Genomic DNA, 18,725 nt, shown 5'->3' with positions numbered 1-18,725 from the left:
GGGTACAAGTCATCAAACAGCATGGCTACTGCCTTGAATTGCTCTCTGCCCCTCTCAGCATCCCAACAAGATCACAGAGACTCAGAAGTGAGCAGTTCTTGCTTCACCTGGAAGGGTTATGTACACTTCCACAAAAGATGGCCATAGAGACCACACCCCTGCAAAAGCAGATAACAGGGGCATATTCATTATACTTCCTTATTCCCAAGTAGGACAGCTTTCTAAATCCTATCCTGGACCCAGACTATTACATCATACCAGAACATTTGATGATGACAACCATACAGGTAGTCATCCCCCTTCTTTAGCAAGGGGATTTTGTGACGGTGCTCAACCTCAAGGACCCCCTACCTCCATATTCCTTTCCTTCCCATCCAGCAGAATTATCTTTGCTTTGTAGTACGCAGACATGACTACAATTGGAAGTGGTCCTCTTTGGGGGTCTCAGCAGCCCCAAGAGTGTTCACAAAGCGTTTACCAATGGTGCCAATGCACTACAGCAGGGAGAAAATCCCTGTCTTTCTCTTCAACGATTGGCTGATCAGAAAGAAGCAGCAGATCGTAATGTCTTGGGCATACAAGTTGGAGGTGTTTTTGCATCACGCATTGGGATTCATTATGAACACAAGCAAGGATCACCTGCAACCAGTTCAGATACTGCCCTTCCTCAGCTCCTTTTTAAATGCAATCACAGGCAAAGCACGCCCCAGCCGCCAGGGTCTTAGCTTTTCAATCTCTCCTGCCTCTTTCTGTAGCCCACCCTTCCCATCTCAGTTTGCACGGTCATGCGTCTTTTGGGAATTATGGCATCTTGCACGGCAACCCTCCCCTATGCACGGCTGCATATGCAACCCCTTAAAAAGTGTGTGGCAGTCCAGTGGTCACAAGCACAAGGTCAGTGGTTGATTTAGGCCAAGGCGCTTCACTTGCTGCAGCTTCCACTTCTCCAACTGATAATATCTGTGGTTAGGAAGGTAAGGCAAACATCCCCAACTCTGGTGCTTATTTTTCGCTGGTGGTTGCCAGTGGGGGCCACCGGCACTCATTTATGGGGATATGCACTTATTTTTGCTCATCAGACACTTCCCGAGAACTAAAGAGGGAAAACGCACAAAGAAGAAAGAAGAAGGAAGAGAAATATAGAAAAATCATCACAATGGAATAAAGCAGGAATCTGGAAGTGTGAGATAAAGGAGCAGGGAGTGTGGCAGTGGATTAAAGAGACCAGAAGTGTATTAAAGAAATTGGGTTTACTAACATTTATCAGCTCCATCCGGGGGCATCTGAATAGCATTTTGGGCACCAGCACTTATTATGTTACAAATTAGGCACTGCCTAACTCACATCTTGGTGGTTCCAACTTTGGCCAGACAGCCTTCTTTTTACACTCTCCTGAAGCTGTCAATCACCCCCATGAGAAGCTTTCCCACACAAAGACAAGGTCAGGCCTCTAGATCCAATTGATTGCAATCTGGCCCCTAAGGGCCTGGAATTCAGGTACCTCCGCCTCCCCTCAAAAATGCTTGTCCATCTTGAAAAAGGCCCAGTGGTCCAGAGCACTCATTTGCTATGCAGCCAAGTGGAAGAGGTTCGTTGATTACTGCAACAAATCCAATCCCATAAACGTTCAAGTGCAGGAGATTGTCACCTACTCTTTGCACATGCAGAAGGTAGGCCTGACCTACACATCTATTCATCTCCATGTAACAGCAGTTGCCACTTAAATGTAAAACAAACAACCAACTTCTTTATTCAAGATACCCCTTGTTAAACATTTATTTGGGGGGGCTCAAAAGGGTCACACCTCCAGTACCTCCTGTGTTCTGAAACCTCAACATAGTCCCTACCAGGCTTATAAGGCCACCCTTCACACCTATGCACTCATGTCCTTTTTAGTTCCTTTCTTTGAAAGTGGCCCTCTTTGTGCCCATTGACTCACTTAGGTGCATGAATGTATTGCAAGCACTTACCATTCAGACGCCTTTCATACAGGTCCACAGTTCTTAGTACCAACCCTAAGTCCCTCCCTAAGGTAGTGTCACTCTTTGACCTTAACCAAACCATAGAACTTTCGGTCTTTTTCCCGCAGTCCAATTATGTGGCAGAAGGAGCACTACATTTGTAATACGTTAGAACATCTCTCATGTATTACGTAGATGGGCCGGAAGCATTCCACAAGTCAATCCAGCTCTTAATCTCCTTTGTTAAACTTCACAGGGGGCAGCCTATCTCCCAGGCTGGCATAGCCAGGTGAATTGTCAAATGAATTCAGACCACCTACCATAAGGTGAAGAGAGGCCTCCACATCACTCCTAAGGCACACTCTGCTTGAGGAACGGAACAACATCCTAGGCAACATCCCTTTAGCAGAAATCTGCAAAGTAGCCACCTAGTCAACCCCACAGACTTTTACTAAACATCATTGTTTGGACATCTTGACCTGTCAAGCAGCTCTAGTTGGCCAAGCTGTTTGAAGGAAGTTATTTCACACATCTGTATCATCCACAGGCAGCCACTATGGGTACCGCTATAGAGTCTATGCTAAGCATGTGTATCTACAGCCACACATGCTACGAATGGATAATGCTGCTTATTCTGTAAGCATCTGTAGTGCTGTAGATTCACATGCACCCACACTCCTCCCCTGATGTATGTGCCTCTTGCACCTATTGTCATAATCACATTATTTACTCTACATTGCGCTGCTGCACCGTCCTTATCAATCGGACTCCATATGTCGTCTCACCCACAGTGCAGAATATAATCTAGCATGGAGTTGGTGTTCATGGACAATGTACTCTGAGAGGAGAAGTCACATCTAATTTTGTGACTCGAGTGACTCCTTGGAAGAAAAACAACTTGCAAAGATCAGACTTCAACACTAGATGGCAGGACTATGCTAAAGATGAGAATCTACAGCATTATGAACAGATGCTTGCAGGATAACTAGCATTTTCCATAAAGAGAGCGAGAGAGATAGAAATCACAAAAAGGTTAAAGTGCAGTTTAGGGTTTGCTTTGATGAAAAACCTCGAAGTTCACCTAAAAAAACACAGTTCAAGTTTGCTTATGATTCCCAATGAAATTGGCAGACCACTGAAATTCACAAATTATGGCTACGACCAATATCCATAACATACACAACAGCCATGGAAACCAGAACGTGCACCATATGCAATGCTCGTGAACCCCCCCTTACTGAAACCGATGCAATTACGAATATTGTAAATCATCGTACACATAAGATCATATATCAAATTACCATTGCTGTGCCCACAGGTTGCACTATGAATGTAATATAATTAACCGCTTTCATTAAGTATTATTGTTCAATTAAATTGTGTTTAGGTGTTATTGGTATACATATTGTGAGTTCAAGAGCATTGTATTAGGTGTGGAAGTTATAGTTAGCTTGACCCCCCCTGGGCAAAATGCATGCCCCAGGGACCACCACCCCCAGGACAAATCTTTAAAAAAAAAAAAAAAAGAGGTCCCCCAATCCCTGGGGACCACCACCCCCCGGAGCTTTGTTCACTTCGGGGGGGGGGGGGAGCGGATGGCCCTGCTCGAGGAGCCTCTGATGGCCATGAGGGCCGACTCCCTCCCAGGGTCGGCTCTTGCTATTTCCCGGGTGCCCACCCCAAGGACATAGCTGTTTGCTGTGGCTTGGCTGCCAAAGCAAACACTTTAGTGTTTGACAACGGGAACTTTAAAGCAGGTCCCGCTGTCAAACAGCGGAACTTTCATCTCTGTCCCCTGCAGGTGTGCAGCGGACAGAGATTAAATGCTTCAGTAAGCACAGAGCTGCTGTCAAAGCAGCTCCGTGCTTGCTCAAGCAATGGCACTGCGGGGTAAGCCTTAAGGTTTACCCCGCAGTGCCAGGTAGCCTGTAAAAGGCATTTTATTAAAAAAAAAAAAATAAGTTAATAAAATATGTTGGGACTGCGGGGGAGCCTTTGAGGGATCTCTCGCTGTGCAAGATAGCCTGTAAGGGTTTTATATTTTTGTGTGTGTGTGTGTGTATATATATATATATATATATATATATATATATATGTGTGTACAAAACCATAGAAATTCACCAGTTATAGTTTGAGTTCTCTCAAGTAACTTTAACTCATGCCCTAAGGTAACTATAACTTCCGCCCTTGCCGACATGAATTTTAAAATTATGTAAAACATCAGAACATCGAGACTGTTCGGGGAAATTCTCTCCTCTACCAGATGCTTAGAATAGCTCCCAACCTCACACGATTTCGTGCACTTGAGTGAACCTTTTGTGGATACCTAATAAAACTGTTATAACTTCAAGAATTACATTTGGGAGGCCCAAGACTCCAACTCACAGAATGCACTGGATGTCGAATTTAAACCCAGTGCTGGAGTATTGCGTCACCGAGTAATGTTGTTTATGATTTGGTGGGGATTAGCGAGTCTACTAATGGGGATGGTGTACTGGGTAGACACTAGGCTGTCCTGAAACACTTCTAAAGTGGGCACCTCTTTTAACAAGTGGTGCATCCTAAATGGTCAACTTTGCCAGGGTATTTGTTTGCAATTCCTGTAAAGGACGACCGTTCTGTGGTCTGGAAGGTGTCAGGAAACAGGTTTGTTGCCTTGTGTAGTGAACAACCTATGTGATTTGCCCATAAAATAAAAATAATTTAGTTGTGTAAATCTTATTGGCTTTGGAAACACAAAATACTAGTAATGTATTGGTGAGGTGCCCGGCTCCCCTGCCAGCCTGCATGAAAGGCGCGCCTTTCTTCGCCCATTTTCTGTGCCAGTCTATACATCTAGCAAGGAGACTGGCAGTGAGCTTTAAAACCGCTGGAATTTTTAATGGCGCCTTAACGAGAATGCAGTGTCACACATCCTGTGACAACTTTATACCCTGGAAATGGATAGTCCGAGAAATGTGGGTGATTTTACAAAACGTTTTGATTGTAAATGCACCATTCAAAGTTCTGTAACGGCTTTAGTGTTGCACAATATTTAAGTGTGTCTATTGTTTTACAGCGCATAAAAAGGACACTGAATTGCGGTATCGAGGGCTGCGTACTAATTGGCATTTGCAGCTTTAAGGCCCAGATGTTTTCTTTGGTGTATGCACCTCACATTGAGTTGCAGTGAGATGTGGTTACGTAGTGGTGCATCTGTTGACGGTGTGCGCTTGCGCGCGTTACTTTGCGTTCCGCGAGGCCTGTTTCAGGTTCCGTCTGTGATGTAAAGTCCGGTAGCAGTTCAGGGTCCCCCGGGTCGCTGTGGGTTATATTGTAATTGTATTGTACTGTAATCGTATTTATATAGCGCTTACTACCCCTGACGAGGCGTCGAAGCGCTTTTCGATGAGTAGCACCCTACTCCGGAACCCAACAAGAATTAGTGATGGATTAGTATCATTTAATAATGAGTACAGTTTTAGTATTATTATGAGTTAATTTGAGTCGCGGATATGAGAGTTTGTTAGTTAGATTGACTGGAGTAATGGAGGGGTGGAGGAGGAAAGAAATCCAGAAGTGTTAATTGGGAGTTTATCCTTCATTTACTCAATCCAAAGGCTTGAGATGAATAAAGGGGGGTGGAGGGGGAAGAGGATGTGGAAGGGTTAGGGAGAGCATAGTAGCAGGGTGAGATGAATGCAGGAGAATTTAGTAGGGTTGTGTGGGAGGTCACAGAGGTAGAGCGAGGTTTGGTGAGTTAGATGTGGAGGTGGAGGGAAGAGCTTAGGCAGAAATATTTAGGAGATGAAAGTGGTCGATGGGATTTGGGATGAGTCAGAGTGAGAATGGAGGATAGTTTGATAGAGACATGACATAAGAGTGATAAGTGTGATAAAATGAGAGCAGAAATTCATAGATATCTAGTATAACAACCCAAAAACCAGGAGCCTTGCAATGATCCACAAACATGCCAAGCACAGAAACAACATATACACATACATACACATATATATATATATTTATACACACACACATGAATACTCACACATATGCACATACAATACATAATTAGAATCATGGGTAAAAAATACTTAGTCAGACAGGTTTAAAAGAGTGTGTGTGTATTTTATTATGACAGTAGCAATACATATTTTCCAAAGAAACTATAAATAAATAGAAATACATATTTTCCAAAGAAACTATAAATAAATAGAGATATACATATAATCTGAAAAAAATATTTATCCACATAGGCATATGCAGTTCATAGTTGTTTGAAAAAGGTGGTTATGAAGGAAAGAGCCAACTCTTGAGTAGTTTTCTGAAAACAAGAAAGTTATCTGTGGCTCTTATAGTTGGGGGTAATGAATTCCATAGTTTGGCTGCTTGGACGGAGAAGGATGTACCACCTATAGTCTTTTTCTTGTATGGTGGTGTTCTAAGGCGGGGTGCCACTGTGGCGCGTGCCCCGGGCTCGGTGCAGCAGTGCATGCACTGAACACACTCTCATCCTTCGAGTGCAGACACACACAGAGCGCGTGAGCAGCGGCAGGAAGCGCCCACGATCACAGGGGTGGATCTACATCAGAGCTTTTCTAGGTCACTATTTGCATCAATGCATCTGATTCGTCCCTCCTGTGTATTAAACAGGCCACTCTGTGGTATTTCGAAATGTTTGCCCTGAGCTGCGTCTTCAGAGCAGCGCTTTTTCCAATTCAGTATTACTACTGTTTAACCATTCCCAAAAATACGTTAGCCAAAATGTTCCAGAACTGGAGTTGGAATATTATAAAGCCTGTTGGTGGTGGGGGGGGGGTTGCTCTTTCACCAAATATTCGAGAACTGGAGTTAGAACGGTAATTTTGACCTTCCAATAGCCGCCACAACTCTCCCTGCCTGATAATGTGGATATTTCAAAAGTCTGCAAGTGATTTGCTTTTAGCTGAAACAAATTCTTATTTGGAAAAAAGCACCACACGTGGTGCCACCTAGTGGTAGACCCTTTGCAAAGCTGAACTGGTCGGCATTTCAGTTGTCCAATATTTCATTCAGGAGATGAACTTGTGCTTATGTGTTGGAACTTATGCTTAGACAGTGCTGTATATTAAAATGGCAAAAAAACAAAACAGAATAGTACTGCCACAGAATGTGGCATATTATGCCGCATAATGTGTATTTTCTTGCAGCATTGTTTAGTTAATGCTGCCACATACGTTAGTCCTCCGTTGATTCAAGTGGTCCTGCTCTCTGGTCACCACCACAGAGCATGTTGCCATTGTAGACCAGATGCGTGAATGAGTGAAACTTGGCTACTAGTTTACAGTGACTTGTAAAAAGAATGCCCGGGACTAGATCACTGGTTCCCTGGTGACATGGAGTACTAGCGTGGGGACATGCATTTTATTTGGTCACAGAAAGCGGTCCTGTGTTGCAAGGGGTACTATATGAGGTGTGAGTTGCTCATCTCAGCTTGTACTTACAAGCTGCTCACGCCTCACATGTTGACCTTGTAGTGAGAGTTGTTATTGTAATCTGATGCCCACCAGCATGCATTTATGTGTGCCTGTACACATGCATATATGTATGTATATGTGCCCCAGCCAGGGAGCTCTTCTATTGGTAACACTGTTGATGTGTATGGTTCACTGTCCTGTGAGCAGCCCCCCCACCCTTATTTGGGGAGTTGAGATATACAACTAGGTATAGGGTTATTTAGTGACTACATTTCACATGGAACACATTATTGCAGTCCACTTTTATTCTTTTAGAAAAGCATTTAATATGGCATCTCCATGCCCTTGGTCCAGATGTTGTTTACCTAGACTGCAACTACCCTGACAGTAAACTGACTGCACCAGGGTGTACTGGATCATGGGGTCCCTGGCGACATGAAGTCAACTGATTACCTTGTCTATGACGTTTCTAGTCTAGTCCTTTTGCCTGGCGAGTGCCTTTAGCTATGGCTGGCAAAGCTGGAAAAGCTTCCCAAAGTCTCCTCGGGTCTCGGTACCAATCCAGTGGGTGCAGGTGCATGAGCAAGAGCTTCTGAAGCGCTCCCTGTTGGTGCCAGGCTCCTGTGAGGGCAGTTCTCGAGTTGACCCGCTCTTCCATGGAAAGGCCAGGCTTTGTATCCTACAATCTAATTTGTGCTAACAATTGTGATAACTAGCCTACCGTCTTAAATATATATATCAACATGTAAATAAGATTCCACCTTCCCCAGGTCAGCTCATCCAGTCGAGGTCTTTTCTCTGCATTCTGGGACTTGTAGTCCTGATCATCGTATAAGGTAGTGACTACACGTCCCAGAAAGCAAAGCGAAAACCTGGACTCTATCAGTTACTCGTGCATGGACTTGGGAAACTGGAGATCTTTGATGTAAAATGTTCTGTCAACCAAGACCTGGTCCGCGCTGCATAAAACCAAAAAGATGTCTTGTGGTGGTAGAGAAGTGTTGTGCCCTACAACGGCAGCGCAGGCGTGAGAGTGACAGGCAGCTTGTGTACAGTGAGGGAGGAGGGCGGAGGGCCGGGGGCCACACTTCAGAAGGAAGCAGCCCCTGGACAGCAGCTGAGAGACGTGAGTTGGAAACGGAGGACGAAGGTGACGTGGAGAGTGGAAACTTAGGACGGAGATGACGTGGAGAGTGGAAAGAAATTAAGCGGGGGAGGAGTGTGAGTTAAGCAGAGGGGGACAGAAAAGACAGGGATTGGAAAATACAGCAGGGAGCTCTCACTGCATAGTGGTCAGCTGGCCCTATTGCAAGGGGGCGGCTTTCAGCTACTCAGCGCTAAGCATGCTGGGACTTTAAGCTTCACTCTTCCGTTACAACAAATGGTCTCTAATCTTGGCTTCCTTGGGACCTTTGGCTACGAAACGGGCCACGCTGCAAGTTATTAAACAATTCGGTGATTGCTCCGACCTCCCCCTAAGTAAGATGAGCTGCCGGGACAACAACATAGCTGCCAAGATGGCTGCTTGGTGTCAATGTGCGCCGCACACATCTGTTGTGAGCTGTTGGTCATGGGTCTGAATACTTGCAAGGCCCACCACCCCCCACCCCCGCCGTACCAAAAAGTCATGATTGCAAATAGTGATCCGTTATTTTTGGCACTTAGAGATACAGAAAAGTCATGACGCGCTCTGTAAACATATTATGATATCACCTACAAACACTTGAGTTGCACTAGTGCATTTGCAGGGAGGTGTGAGCTAGAATTATTGTTGCAAATTGTAATTCCTTAGTCTGGAATGATGTCTGGAATTATTTCTCTTACTTTCCAAAATTCTATCCTTCTTTTGGGAAAACATTGTTCATTTGTATCAAATTTGTATTAATTTCAGGGAAATTCTAGGCACCTTGCCTGCCTACGTTTTGAGACCTTTTGTGGTATTATTCATCTAATTGCCCCTTTTAAAGACTTTTGTTGTGCTTTTTGTGTATGAATGGCCATCTTAAAGAATGTGCCATTTTGCCCAAATATGCAAATTGGTGTCTAAATAACATTCTAGATTTTAAAGGGATAAGTGGCGTGTTTTTGCTATATTTAGGTATTAAACTGGTACTGAGATGCAACCAATGCCCAGACAGTTTTACCAAGTTTAAAAATAACAAAATAATGAAATTCTACTATTAAAAAATGTGCCGGTGTATGCCACATAATTTGCCCTTTCTTGCCACATAATTTACTCAATTCTGCTGCATAAGGTGGCCCTCTCCTGCCGCACAATTCCAGTGGCCCTGTTGTAGGGTTACCAAATATCATGGTTATTCAAACAATCAGTGCATTCTGGTAGATGAGGTGTTGATTTAAGCACTGATAAACCGATTGTTGTAGCACTCGTTAAAACATTGATCGACAGGGCTTGAAATGGAAAAATAGAAGTACAGGTACACAGTATCAGAGTAGTTGATTGTTTCTGAGAAGTGCCGGTACTCTCCAATGAAAAGTATTACACTTATGAGAAGTGGAAATAGTCTCCCTCTCAAAATAAAAAAAAATGTTGGTACCTGAGAGCACCGGCCCTGTAAAACCACAGATTATTGCTAAAATGAAAGCCCCAGACTGGAACAGTTCTGTGCCAGTGACATGGCGTTAGTCCTCTGTTTTCCCTCTACAAGGTAACCTTGACAAAAGAGTTCCTGGGCCTGGAGAGGGTACATTTGATACCCGACTAATCTGGCATTGACAGGTGGCGTACAGACCGGGCACAGACTCTGCCAATGACAACTTCATGAAACTTGATTTTTTTCAATGTCAGCCCTTGGGAAAGTTGGCATCTCTTCACTCACTGTGCAAGCCGGTGGCGATAAGAGGGAGGCTCAGGAGAGTGACTTTAGTAAGTCATTCATGGCCGGTGGGGGCACAATGTGTGGCAGAACTCAGCAGGCCTGAGCAGGGGGGTGTAATCGCAGCGCAAGAGCAAAGAGAGAGCTGGAAACAGGATCTTCTGCGTCAGAAATACTTTCAGTAGATGGTTCCTCCGTACGAGCAGGTGACGGCCAGTTTCTGCAGTTTCATGCTCGACCTTTAAGAGTATACAGTGTTTACATCAGGGCCCGTATTACGTAAAGTACTCCAGGAATACCTTTTGCACCCTCTGGCATTTTAGTTTTACAGATGCTTGCACAGCCCCTTCTGTAATACAGATATCCCTGGCGCAAACCTAGGGGTGCCTCCTCGTTTGCATGGACGCGGCCTCCTCATCCAAATGAGAGAAACACTTAGAATCTACATGATATTATGGATGTGGACGCAGAGGCAAAGAGGCCTTCAGAAGGAGCGCAGGTGGACAGTGCCTTCTCCCTCCACACCACCAGGAGGCGACCCCTGCAAGGTGATGAATGGATCCCAGTCATACCCCCAGAGGCGGGTGCTGTCACTCACTGAACCTGCCTTCAGAGGGACCTGTCCATCCTGTGACGTGCATGTCAGGTTCCACCTCACTGTGAAAGACAGAGCGGCTGCTTCAAACACCCGCTCCGCCCTGGGAGCAGCACATTAGCTGTAATGAGGTGCTGGGCCGCAGTCTGCACCCGGCGCACCCTGTTAAAGATGCAACACTGCGCTAACACGGACAGTGCGTCCAAACTGCAATAGCTCAGGATAGAAACAGCTGAGGAGATGAGCAGACAAGAAGGGCCGTCTGTTGCGGATTCTGTCTCTGGGCTCTGTCTGGGCCTGGGGTGGGGGGGGGGGCGCAATAGCTGTTCATTGGCGTCAGTGCCTGAGTATGTCTTGTCTAGGAGGGCACCTCAAAAAGGGGGATTACAAACAATGACTGCAAGTGTAGTTTAAAGAAATGAGAAAAAGAAAGCAGTTTCTGGGATACCATGTGTCATGCCATGTATTGTATTGTATTGTAATCGTATTTATATAGCGCTTACTACCCCTGACGAGGCGTCGAAGCGCTTTTCGATGAGTAGCACGCTACTCTGGAACCCAACAAGAATTAGTGATGGATTAGTATCATTAAATAATGAGTACAGTTTTAGTATTGTTATGAGTTAATTTGAGCCGCGGATATGAGAGTTTGTTAGTTAGATTGACTGGAGTAATGGAGGGGTGGAGGAGGAAAGAAATCCAGAAGTGTTAATTAGGAGTATATCCTTCATTTACTCAACCCAAAGGCTTGGGATGAGTAAAGGGGGGCGGAGAGGGAAGAGTATGTGTGTCATGTGAACACCCTTATGTACATTATAGAGTGGACTGTGATATGTGGTTAGTTGTGGTTACACTAGTGGGACAAAAGTATGGACAGCTGCAGGGAAGGCTCCTCCACTATGGTGGAGGAGCATTGCACTTCCCCTCCTCCCCCGGCCCCCCCCAGCAGCAGGAGCTGGATGGTTATGTTCATTTTATTTTTAAAGGGGCGGGACCATGGGGGGTGATGAGCACTGAGGGGATTGCACAAAGAGTTTGGCAGGCTGTCTCGGGTGGGCCAAACACACATGCACACAAGGGCGCTCTACAACCCGCCACTGTTTTACCGAGGGGGGGGAGGGAGGGAGCAAGCCCAGGCTCCCAGTATGTGTTCTTCATTATTGCATGTGAGACTTTCTTGGAATTTGTGAGCTCAGGGTGTGCTCTGTATAAAACATCTCTTGTTTGATTTAATAGATTATAATGTTGTCTCAGGTGTAAGAAGAAACTAGGCCACATTTAAGGTACAGGACAACTGTCCTATCTCTTACTCCACTAACAGGGTGGTATGAAGAGGGCATGAATGTTTGTTTCCAAGTTAATGTTTTAAAAGTTTCACTTTTGATAAATGACTCTCGATGCAGTAATGTAATCTGACGTACCAAGGTGGAGCGCTTCTGCATGTTAAACAAATACAGGTTTTGAGGGTGTTTAAGTAACTTTACCATATTTTTACATGGGTGTATGTTGCATGATTTATATGCCGAGCATTTTCATGGTTTGGCCCTGTGCAATAATCAGAATTAAAACATTTTCAATTCTGATTATTCACAACAGTATCCTTGTTGTTACACATTTATCTGAGACTTCTAACAAGCATTGGCAAAGCTCACAGAGAGGCACCAACGTACTGGTCGGGTGGTAGCTAGGAGAAGCGCAGGACTGTAGTTTCTCATTTAAGCCACGCCCCTTGGAAAAGATTCCTAGTTCACGTCTTTGCCCACGCCCCTTTCAGAGCGCCTACAGCGCCCCCCCACAAGTTTTTCATCCCACTTTAAACCATGTATACGGTGCATGTGTAACTGCATACAACGGGGTGAGCTCGTGCGTAGAGTGAGGGCTATACCACATACAGTGGGGGCTTGTGTGTACAGTGGGGGTGATAGTACGTACCTGTGGGGGTGTCTGTGCATGCAGTGGTGGGAGGGGGCTAGGTGTGCGTACAGTGTGGGGCTGACTGTATACCGAGGCTCGTGTTGTCAGAGTGGTGGGTTTCGGTGACGTACATAAAGGGACATTAAATTAAGGGGTGTGCTTGGACAAAAGGTGTGTGGGTGCACATTACACGGAGGACTGTCTGCCGAGTGCTTAGTGAGAGAACATGAGAGGTCTGCCTGCGCGCACAAGGTGTCTGCTTGTGCACATAATGCGCGTACAAGGACTGCGCACAGTGATGGGGGGGCTTGGTGTGGGTGGGGAGAGGCACAGTGGACGGAGGGTAGTCTGTCCTAATGTGTGGTGAGAAACACAGGGGCGGAACATGAGGTCTGCCTGCGTACACAAGTCTGTTTGTGTACATAATGTGCGTGCAAGGACTGCGCACAATGATGGGGGGGGGGGGGCCTTGGTGTGCCCTAATGTGTGGTGAGAAGCACAGGGGCGGAATATGAGGTCTGCCTGTGTACACAATTCTGTTTGTGTACATAATGTGCGTGCAAGGACTGTGCACAATGATAGGCTCTTTGGTGTGGGTGGGCAGAGGCAAAGTGGACGGAGGGTAGTCTGTCCTAATGTGTGGTGAGAAACACAGGGGCGGAACATGAGGTCTGCCTGCGTACACAAGTCTGTTTGTGTACATAATGTGCGTGCAAGGACTGCGCACAATGATGGGGGGGGGGGGGCCTTGGTGTGCCCTAATGTGTGGTGAGAAGCACAGGGGCGGAATATGAGGTCTGCCTGTGTACACAATTCTGTTTGTGTACATAATGTGCGTGCAAGGACTGTGCACAATGATAGGCTCTTTGGTGTGGGTGGGCAGAGGCAAAGTGGACGGAGGGCCGCCTGCCCCAGTGTGCAGTGAGAGAAACATGAGGCTTGATTGTGCACATAAGGTATCTGACTGTGCACATAATGCGCTTGCGAGGACTGCGCACAATGGTGGGGGGCCTTGGTGTGGGTGGGGGGAGGCACAGTGGACAGAGGGCAGTCTTCTCAGTGTGTGGTGAGAGAAGCACAGGGTCGGGACATGAGAGGTCTGCGTGCGCGCACAAGATGTCTGCTTGTGCACAAAATGCTCGTGGAAGGGCTGCGCACAATGATGGGGGAGGGCTCCTTGGTGTGGGTGGGGAGAGGCACAGTGAACGGTGGGCAGTCTGCCCTAGGGTGTGGTGAGAGAAGCACAGGGTCGTGATATCAGAGGTCTGCCAGCGCGCACAAGGTGTCTGCTTGTGCACTGAATGCGCGTGCAAGGACTGCGCACAATGATGCGGGGCCTTGGTGTGGGTGGGGAGAGGCACAGTGGACGGAGGGCAGTCTGTCCTAGGGTGTGGTGAGTAGCACAGGGGCGGAACATGAGATGTTTGCTTGTGCACATAATGGGCGTGCAAGGACGGTTCACGGGGGCTCCTTGGCGTGGGTGGGGAGAGGCACGGAGGGCCGGGTGCCGCACAGACTGCAGCAGTTGGCAGCGGCGAGGAATCCTCCGGAGTCCTGAGGGTGGCACTTCGTGTGCCGCAGCCGGAGTGGGAAGGACTCGGGAGGGGGAGGGAGGGCGCAGGCACCGGTGTCCGTCTGTCAGTGAGCAGGCGGGCGGGCGGGCAGCTCACTCCTCCCTGCCTGTCCTCCGGCTCTCCCTCCCCGTGTATGCCCGCTGGCGCTCCCTCCTCTCTCCGCCTGCCCTCCAGACCTCACGTTTCACGGTCCCCCTGCTTATCCCTCCCCTCCTGCCCCCCCCCCCCCCTAAACTTCACTTCCCTCCCCTGGACCTGCCCAACACACTGCTCTCTTCTCTCTACCCAGCACTGAATTCTCCTTCCCTGTCCTTGCTTGCCCTAGCCCTCACTCCCTCCATCACACCCCCGCACTCCCCTGAGTGAGACCCCCTGCGCTTCTCTTTTCTTGTCCCCACTCCTCACCCCGGACAGAGCGCCCCTGCCACCCCTTTCTGAGACCGCCCCTCACCACACCCAGGAGTGAGAACCCTCCCTCGGCCCGCCCCCGGGCACCCTGCCCTCCCCATGGACCCCTCCGGGGACGGCCTGCTGCCCACCCTGGTGGCCCTGGGGCACGTGGTGGCGCTGGTGGTCGTGTGGCACTGGCGGAAGCGCAGACCGGTGCCCGAGGATGGAGACGGTAGGTGCCGGGTACCGGGGGAGGGCGCTGCATGGGCGGTCCCAGGGCGCACTCCACGTCACGCCTGTGTGTGTCCAGAAGTTAAACACACGCATGTGGCGCCCTTAACTCCTGCGTGGCCGGGTGGCAGTAGTGTACAGCGCCAAGACCCTCCCCCCCACCCCCCTTCAGTCTAGCGTATATGGTTTAAATATTGCCGTCTGTGATGTTCCTTATTTGCGTGTGAGTCATGGCTGTGCGTTCCCTGCCACTCGTTTCCTTCTGTGAGAAATTAAACCGCTATCAGAATTTTTCCATATTCAGTTTGGGCTTTGTTGAAGAAAGGAAGCGAGAGAGCGCTTCCTGGCATACATTGGTGCAGCAACAAGCCGCCTAGTGCCTCAGTAGTTGTGCCCAGGGTAGCGCCTGGCACGGTTATTGTAGTGATAATTAAAATATGTGTTAGTGACAAAATGCTTCCGGCAAAGCGCCTTCTAGAGCAGTGGTTCTCAACCTTTTGACCTGTGGACCCCCACTTTATCATTACTGGAACCCGGGGACCCCACTGAATCATTATTGGAATCTGAGGCCCCGCCAGTGAGTCATTACTGAAAGCTAGGTACGTAATCTGTTCATATTATTATATTTTCTAAACAGCCGCGGACCCCCTGAGAAGGCTTTGCGGACCCCCAGGGGTCCCCGGACCACAGGTTGGGAACCACTGTTCTAGAGAACGTGTTACTTGATTTGACCATGCCCGCTCGAAATTGGTACTCCCATCTACCTCGGAAGGATGAAAGGCGGGGCCGACCGTGGTGGATTCGTATTTGCGACAAATGGATCGGACACCGTTTTCAGCAGTGTGTTTAACTTCCTGAGCTAGCTCAATAGCCTGCAGTTTCATGCTTCTTAGTTATTTTGACGATAGTAAAGATTAATCAAAGGTTCTCCCAGTAAACAACCCTCAGTTTTATGTCCACGATGACAGTAATTATGCCTCACTGGTATTCTTCAGTGAGTAAACCCTTTCATTAATTCACCAGTCAGTGCGACCCATCATTTAGTTTACCTGTAATCTTTCCACTTCGCCTGTTTTGATGGACAATATTCCTTATGGTTTTTTTTGCCAGTATCTGGGCCCCAAAAGTATGTTGTCCACACTGTGACGTTGATGGTCTTTGCAGTAGTTACGCCCCTCGCGTAATGTGCGTTATGGAATATTGCAGCAATAATTACGCCCAACCAGAGATTCAAATGGACAGACGCGTCTAATGGAAGCGTTAGGGACGGCGCCAGCACACATTAGGCCATCATTGTTTCTTTCTCTAGTAAGTACGCCCCGCCGCCTGTGTTTATTGGAGAACTTTTCTAAGCGCCTTCTCCGTAGCGCTTTGCAATACATTAGGCGAAGGTTGAATGAAATATGAAAAGACTGCCAGCAATAGATGAAAGGAGGCAGACACTGGATCATTGGGGGTCAATTAAAGTGAATACAGCGAAATCAGGTTAAAAGCAGAAAATGAAACAGACAGCCGTGTACATGAGATTTATGCAATAACGCATGTTCTATATTGACGCCCCATTACTTTCAGTTTATCAGTTTCGCTGTTCCAGTAATTACCGCCGTTCTGCGGTGGTCTGCTCCTCTGTGCCAGGAGCCCTGCTGCCCCCTCAGGATGTCTCACGTCTCCAATCTCTCATTTTTTCAGGGGCTGCTGCATCACCGCCTCGTGCACACGCGTCTGCGCGTGCAGTACTTCTGATGGGGAGTAGCACTCCTGCTTCTAGTGCACACAGCGCTTCGACGACCCGGTCGTCTGCGCTATTGCATCACAAGCGTCTGCAGGTGCGGCACTTGAGGTGGGGAGATGCGTGTCTGCTTACAGTGCGCTCCGCGCTTAGAGGCACAACTGATCGGCGCCATTGCACCACACACGTCCCCACTTGTAATGGGAAGCTGCAGCCCAGCCTGTAGTGCACGTAGCGCTTCGACGCACAGGTGACGGGCGCTACGCAGTACTTGTGGGGAAGCTGCGCGCTTCGACGCACAGGTATCATTCACATAGGGAGAGGACGGAAGAGGGGGTGAGGCACTAAGTGCGGCTGTGTGTCTGTTTGGTGGGGGCTCCGTGTGCAATGCGAGGAATTCGAGAAGGATTAACCTGCCCACGCCCCGTGTCAGGTGAAAGGTGGCCGTGGCGTGGACAGGCCCCAGGGAGCCCCGGGCTGTTCTCGTTGCACGTTTGATGTGACTTGGTTGCCGACGCCGCGCTCCTGGGTCACGAGGCCTATGTCATCCCTTTCTGTATGTGTCTACCTGTCTGTCCACTTTTCTAAACTTATTGAATCTCTGCTTCCACAGCCTCTTTGTCATTGGCTGCAACGTGCACACAGTATTGCACGGAGGTTCCACTATGGCGCCTCCCACCTGAGTTTGTGGGCGCTTGGGTGAGCTGACGGCTGTTCTCTTGAGTTCTGCCCCTTGCCAGTTTCCTATACCCGTACAGCTGGTCTGTCGGGTGGCACGGGGCCCAGCGACGGTGTTGAAATGTTGTGTGTACGTTGGCAGTGCCCACGTTAAGCCATAAGGTGTGCCCGTGTTTGTGTACATTTCCTCTCTTGTGGGATACGTTCCTGGCTCTGGTGCCCAGGGAGAGTGTGTCACTGGTGAACATTAAGGGCCCCTGAGTGCCAGCCCCATCCCACTGCCGCTTGTGGCACAGTGGCCTCTCCCACTTGGATTCTATGCAGTCTAATTTGTTCCAGGGCTGTGCACCTAAAGCTCACGTTCACGGGTGCCATCGGGTTTATGGCTTACTCGGCTGGGAGCTGCCTTTAGCGATGCCTGGTCTGATGAGAATATGTTCCAAACTCTTTGGCATGTTCATACTTTCATCCTTCTGTGGTCGATAGATATGCCACCGAGTTGAGAGAAAATGTATTTTCGCATCGTCTATTATTCCAGCGTTTAGAAGCAGGACTTTCTCGGTTTGAGGCACCATGTGAATAATGGTACAGCAGGAAGCATAGCGGGACCTCCAGCAAAGGGAGGGTCACACGCCCCAAAATGTCAGCAGACAAGACCCTGCAGAAGGCCCTAAAACACCCGACCATCTCCGGTGTTTGGCTGCCGGGTCCAATGACCCCCCCCCCCCCCTTGCTTCCGGTGCAAGGGCAGGAAAACAATGTCCAGCACAGCACCGCCCCCTTTTTGTACTGGACATGGTGTGTCCCCGGACAGCACACGGATGACGTGTCTGTGAGTAAAAGCTCCATGGGCGGTCCAGTCATTAGTGAAAAGCGCCTTGTAGAAATCTCATAGCATAACTTTTCTTATCTTCCTTGCCTCGAGGCCTTCGGTCTGCTGACTCTGTGAGCTTTAGCGCTTCTCTTCGCAGGTCCAGAATATCCCACCAGGCCGGACACGTGATCGGGATACCGACCATAACTTTAATAACTTTGATAACACAAAATGCAAAAAAGGAGGCAAGACATGTTACATGTTCTCTCTTAGCCATGGCTCAGAGGCGTGATGTGAGGCATGTTACATGACAGCAGTGTCCGGTCACTGTCGTTGACCCAGAGGCATGATGTGAGGCATGTTACATGACTGTGCCCAGTGACTGTCATGAGCTGAGAGGCATGAGGTGAAGTACGTTACATGACAGAGGTGTCTGGTCACTGTCATGGGCCAGGCGGTTATCAGCTGAGGCCTGTTACGTGACAGGAGTCTCCGGTCTGTCCCCAGCAGTGTCAGGGAGGTGTGTTACATACATGCCCGCAGTCTCCGGTATATGCCCAGCAGTGT

General features: G+C 48.2%; 1 protein-coding gene across 9 annotated transcripts in view; it reads left to right on the top strand.

The window, feature by feature from the left end:
• Positions 1-18,725, top strand: part of PLEC (plectin) — an 831,873-nt gene that overhangs the window by 546,861 nt on the left and 266,287 nt on the right. The window contains exon 1 of one of the 9 annotated variants that reach the window (XM_069220974.1): positions 14,784-14,938. The exons of the other annotated variants lie outside the window; for them this stretch is intronic. Coding sequence (XP_069077075.1) covers positions 14,824-14,938 — 115 coding nt within the window. The 5' untranslated portion in view covers positions 14,784-14,823. Of the gene's footprint in view, positions 1-14,783; positions 14,939-18,725 lie in introns of those variants that run through there. 9 annotated transcript variants of the gene reach the window in all.

The sequence above is a fragment of the Pleurodeles waltl genome, chromosome 2_2, assembly GCF_031143425.1.
Source record: "Pleurodeles waltl isolate 20211129_DDA chromosome 2_2, aPleWal1.hap1.20221129, whole genome shotgun sequence".
Lineage (NCBI taxonomy): Eukaryota > Metazoa > Chordata > Amphibia > Caudata > Salamandridae > Pleurodeles > Pleurodeles waltl.
This window is presented reverse-complemented; position numbering and strand designations above follow the sequence as displayed.